At 37.9% G+C, this 6000-nt stretch overlaps 1 protein-coding gene across 1 annotated transcript in view; it reads right to left on the bottom strand.

Annotated features, from left to right (window-relative positions):
- Nucleotides 1-3594: 3594 nt before the first annotated feature.
- Nucleotides 3595-6000, bottom strand: part of LOC135556428 (leucine-rich repeat-containing protein 7-like) — a 149020-nt gene continuing 146614 nt past the window's right edge. The window contains exon 27 of the mRNA XM_064989633.1: nt 3595-4142. Coding sequence (XP_064845705.1) covers nt 4035-4142 — 108 coding nt within the window. The 3' untranslated portion in view covers nt 3595-4034. The remainder of the gene's footprint in view (nt 4143-6000) is intronic.

The raw sequence follows: 6000 nt of genomic DNA, 5'->3' as shown, positions 1-6000 counted from the left end.
AACCAGCATGGCAACCACAGCATTCTGCAGCGATACACCATTCCATCTGGTTTGCGCATAGTGGGACTATCATTTTTTTTTTCAACAGGACAATGACCCAACACACCTCCAGGCTGTGTAAGGATTATTTGACCAATAAGGATAGGGATGGAATAGGAGTGATGGAAAAGCATCCAACAAGTGCTCAGCATATGTGGGAACTCCTTCAAGACTGTTGGAAAAGCATTCTAGGTGAAGACAAGGGTGTGCAAAGCTGTCATCAAGGCAAAGGGTGGCTACTATGAATAATCTCAAATATAAACATATGTTGATTTGTTTAACACTTTTTTGGTTACTACATGTGTTATTTCATCGTTTTGATGTCTTCGCTACAATTTAGGAAATAGTAAAAATAAAGAAAAACCCTTGAATGCGTAGGTGTGTCCAAACTTTTGACTGGTGCTGTGTGTATATACACTGCTCAAGAAAAGTAAAGGGAACACAATGTAACTCCAAGTCAATCACACTTCTGTGAAATCAAACTGTCCACTTAGGAAGCAACACTGATTGACAATAAATTTCACATGCTGTTGTGCAAATAGAATAGACAACAGGTGGAAATTATAGGCAATTAGCAAGACACTCCCAATAAAGGAGTGGTTCAGCAGGTGGTGACCACAGACCACTTCTCAGTTCCTATGCTTCCTGGCTGATGTTTTGGTCACTTTTGAATGCTGGCGGTGCTTTCACTCTAGTGGTAGCATGATACGGAGTCTACAACCCACACAAGTGGCTCTGGTAGTGCAGCTCATCCAGGATGGCACATCAATGCGAGCTGTGGCAAGGTTTGCTGTGTCTGTCAGCGTAGTGTCCAGAGCATGGAGGCGCAACCAGGAGACAGGCCAGTACATCAGGAGACGTGGAGGAGGCCGTAGGAGGGCAACAACCCAGCAGCAGGACCGATTTGATTTGATACCTCCGCAATTGTGCAAAGAGGAGCACTGCCAGAGTCCTGCAAAATGACCTCCAGCAGGCCACAAATGTGCCTGCTGAAACGGTCAGAAACAGACTCCATGAGGGTGGTATGAGGGCCAGACGTCCACAGGTGGGGGTTGTGCTTACAGCCCAACACCATACAGGACGTTTGGCATTTGCCAGAGAACACCCAGATTGGCAAATTCGCCACTGGCGTCCTGTGCTCTTCACAGATGAAAGCAGATGAAAGTTCACACTGAGCACATGTGACAGAGTCTGTAGACGCCGTGGAGAAGGTTCTGCTGCCTGCAACATACTCCAGCATGACCGGTGGGTCAGTCATGGTGTGGAGTGGCATTTCTTTGGGGGGCCGCACATGTGCTCGCCAGAGGTAGCCTGACTGCCATAAGTACCGAGATGAGATCCTCAGACCCCTTGTGAGACGATATGCTGGTGTGGTTGGCCCTGGGTTCCTCCTAATGCAAGACAATGCTAGACCTCATGAGGCTGGAGTGTGTCAGCAGTTCCTGCAAGAGGAAGGAAGTGATGCTATGGACTGGAGCATGACCAGGCGTTGTAGGGAGGTCATACAGGCACGTGGAGGCCACACACACTACTGAGCCTCATTTTGACTTGTTTTAAGGACATTACATCAAAGTTGGATCAGCCTGTAGTGTGGTTTTTGAGTGCGACTCCAAATCCAGACCTCCATGGGTTGATAAATTTGATTTCCATTGATAATTTGTGTGATTTTGTTGTCAGCACATTCAACTATGTAAAGAAAAAAGTATTTAATAAGAATATTTCATTCATTCAGATCTAGGATGTGTTATTTTAGTGTTCCCTTTATTTTTTTGAGCAGTGTATATATATTACACACACACTTCACCAATCTTTGTGTTAATACATAAAAAGAATGGAAGGATTAAACTTGCATGTGCAAATAAAGAGTACAATAAACTGTCACTAAATTTGTCCAACTAAACAGAATTATTGTCTTTCAATAGTTAAAATTACTTTTTGCACAAAAAATGAAGCAGCATTCAAGTTCATTTAGTCTTCATACTGCAAAAGCTTGGAGTACATTCACAATCTATATGAATAAATTATCTCAATTTGTTTTCAGTCACCATTATTTACATCAACACCGCAATTAGACAGAATAGTACCATATATTCACTTTATATGTAATTGTATTTTAAACATATACAAAAATTACTCTTTTATATTCATATATATATATATATATATTCATATATATATATATATATATATATATATATATATATGAATATATATTTATATATATATATTTATATATATATATGAATATATTTATATAACACAAATTCACAATTACTGTAGAAATATGGTTTTATACATTTGATAGCACAGCTTTTATTCTTAAGTCATAAGTACTTCACCTATACTTTTTCATTGTCCTTATAAAATCTTGCAATTTGAGCAAAGCTAAGGTATATCAATATATTCTGAATAATAACCTGAAAACACTTAGTAAAAATAATTATATTATCAAACTTTCTCACAATATCTTGAATATTTTAACTCGTAATTTACTGGATATTGAAGTACAACGTACCAGCTTAGCTTGGCACAAATTCAACCAGGGTCCCTCCATAGGGTTATAGGTGCTTGGTTTTGCTCAAGAATGTCACAATTGATGCTACATTTGACAAAAATAGTAATGAAACATTGTTAGGGCTCATAAGGTATATGTTTTTGATTGTAATAAAATGGCACCAAATGTCACAATATAATAACGTCTCTTTGTAAACCTCACCGGTTTGCAATGAGAGAAACTTCTTTATGAGAGAGATCCCAAAATTTGAAAACACAGAGAATGTATCCAAAAAACATATCCAAAGACCATTATAACCATGAAAGCATGCTGTAATGTCAGAACTTAAAATGAACATCCATCCAGAAATGGAACAGAGTGAAATGCCTATTCTGGTCAGCAGCATTGTTAAAAAATATATATACATAATTCTCACATGAATACTTTTCCAATAGTGCATTCTCATAATAAACTGAGCTTTAAATGAAGACATCGAAAGTCATTTGTGTTCTACAAAGTGGTGCTGAAAAGCTCAGCAAAATTACTTCAAATCATTGCAAACAAACTATTTTGTTTTTAACACAAACAGATGAGAAACAATGTAACAACTTTTCTGTATGAAAATTCTTTAGGATTTGAATATGGGGGTATGTGACAATACATACTCCTTGGTGCAATTGCAGCACATACGTGTAAACACAATGTAGCCAGCAGATGGCCCTCTAGGGTAGTCTTGTAATCCAAAATAAACCTTTTCAGATGTGGGATTGAATATTGCTTCTACTTTTAAAATGTAGCTAATTTGTGCAAACATATACATTATTGAGCAACTACCAAAAATCGACCTTATATAATGTAGTGACTGGTTGGGTATAACAATCAATATAGTGTATAGAGACATTAATGAAATACACCAGTGGGAAAACCTATAATAATAAAATAATAATAAAAAAAAACAACTTGATAAATTGGCCCTGTATTAAGGTAGGATTTTTAAAAACATTTAATTTAAAGCATTTAAGAACATTGTAAACATTATATTTCTGTACCAATCCTCTAGCTACTGTTCATGTCTTTATTGTAAATGAAAATATTTACCCACGGCATATACAAAGTTGAGGCAGTGTTTATGGTGATTAGAATTCCTAAAGAGCTAGTGTGTTTTCATGCTCTGGGAGTAAAATGAGAAGCTACAATGAAAAAGGTACAAAATAAAAGGCAATATAAATACGCAAAAAATGTCCAAATAAAAACTAAGAAAATTGCTCCAACCTCCAACCTATGACAAAAATGACTTTCCTTCACATCAACTCAAGAGATACAATTCCTGTTTACATAAAATTCATAGATAGGTTATAAGATATGTATCCTATAGTACATTTGGCACTGGTATTTGCCATTGGTCCAGCAATCGGCAAATGTCACTGTTCCTAGATAAAAACCGGTTGTATACATTTCCACAACCCGTTGGGAGAGAAGCAATGGTGTTATAAAAAAATATTTAAATTGTGCTCTCCCTCAAGATTACTAAGTCCACAGTTTTCTGGAAATTCTTCAGAAGAGACACAGCAGTTTCATGTTCCATGTGTAAAAAACTATGTCCATTGGCCTGCAATGCAAAAATTAAGCAGAGGGTGAACAGAGTGACGTGAGTGAGAAGTGGCAGGGCGGGGCAGGGCGGCACGGAGAGGACTGGGAACAGCCCTAGCTCAGAGGAGATAAACAAACAACACTGTCAAGGAAAAGAGGAGAGACAAAGCATAGAGATGCACACAGGAAGAGGAGGAGGTCATGCTGTAAAGGAGAGAAGGAGGAGAGAAGTGGATCTTTAGAGGTATGTCCTTCAGCTAACACTTGCATCTGTGGAGAGAGAAGAGAGGTTTCTGCTTCTGCAGGCTACGGGTGGGCCAGGGGCGAGGGCTTCTACTAGCACACATTTAAAGCCACAGAGATACAAGAGACATGCCAATAACCGTAGGGACTATTCCAATCCCATTCCATTGTATTGGCACAGAGAGCCTGGCTTGTTCATGTAGGCTTCACTGTCAGGTGTTTGACTAGCCTCGACAGTAGCTTCACATGGACCAGGAATCTGACAATCTACAAAGGGTACAGTTCCCTCTCTGCACTATGGTAAACACTTACTTTGACAGCGTCAATCCTATGTACTGTATGTGTGATGGTGAGTTCCCTTTAAAATAACAGCCCTCTACCTAAGCTAAATACAACACCACATCATAGTGTGAAATTCGTGTCTTATTGCATGGGGTGGCAGAGCTCTTATGCTCTTCCTAAAAGGTTGACTCCTGAAATATTTAGAAAAAGAGACTCAGGGATCTGATGATACTGAAGTAGAAGAGAAGACCCAATACAATCTTTGCTGCACAGTGCAAAGTTGAAAGGTATAGAAAATAGTTGAGAAAAAATGGCTGCAGGGCTTTCAAGGTTATCAAAAAATTTGAGATAAGGTGCCGTATCCACAAAGCATCTCCGAAAATATGCTAGGAATGCTATTAAAAATTGGTTTAAGACAACAAAAAACCCAGCTCAGAGTAGGTTGTAAGATGATGTTAAGACGCTGCTCCGACAAACCCAGGAGTAATTTAATCAATTTACAAGGTTCACTCAGCTGGTAATCATGAAAGTTTGAGGTGCCACAAAGGAAATATATTGATGACGCACATTGATATTGTTTGATTGGGAATAACCAATCGCGATGAAGCAGCCAGATGTGAACTATATCACACTTCTGATAATATTGAATGTGACTATAGGCTACACAAAATGTTGAAGTGGTAAAACGTTTGAAATCATTTTCACCTGACATGATAACTTTGCCTATTCTTAATTATTGCCTAATATGTTGGCCTGCATAAACTTTTTTTAACCAATTATGATAATTGTTAAAAGTTAAATTTCTATAATATTACCGTTATATCAACACACTCGTCACTCCCGTTAAACAACTCTATATCGCTTTGGCACAGTAGGCATCAAGTCAGGTTGTATAATTTTCATAAAACACAATCAAAGCTAACATAGGCCCTAGTTGCCTTCAATTGCCCAAACGATAGGCATGGTCAATTTAGGAATCTTTTTACCAATGTGATATTGTGCTTCAAAGGGATAACTTGAAATAACATTATGTAGGTTAATTAAATAATTGAAAGAAAAAAATGTGTTTATTTATTAGTCTAGTGGTTAATACTGTAAGTGTTTGAATATCATGGGAAATTGCGCCCTTGTGTGAAATCATTGAGGAAAACACAAGGGGGAACTGTTGCATGTAGTCTAGGTCTAGATTACTAATGGATTGATCAGATATGTTTTGATAATTTTAACTTTTAACCACTCCAAAGCAATTACATGTGGCGCAGGAACATTTAGCATTTTTGTCATTTAGCAGAAGCTCTTATCCAGAGCGACATACAGTGCATTCATCTGAAGATAGCTAGGTTGGACAACCA

The sequence above is a fragment of the Oncorhynchus masou genome, chromosome 15, assembly GCF_036934945.1.
Source record: "Oncorhynchus masou masou isolate Uvic2021 chromosome 15, UVic_Omas_1.1, whole genome shotgun sequence".
Lineage (NCBI taxonomy): Eukaryota > Metazoa > Chordata > Actinopteri > Salmoniformes > Salmonidae > Oncorhynchus > Oncorhynchus masou.
This window is presented reverse-complemented; position numbering and strand designations above follow the sequence as displayed.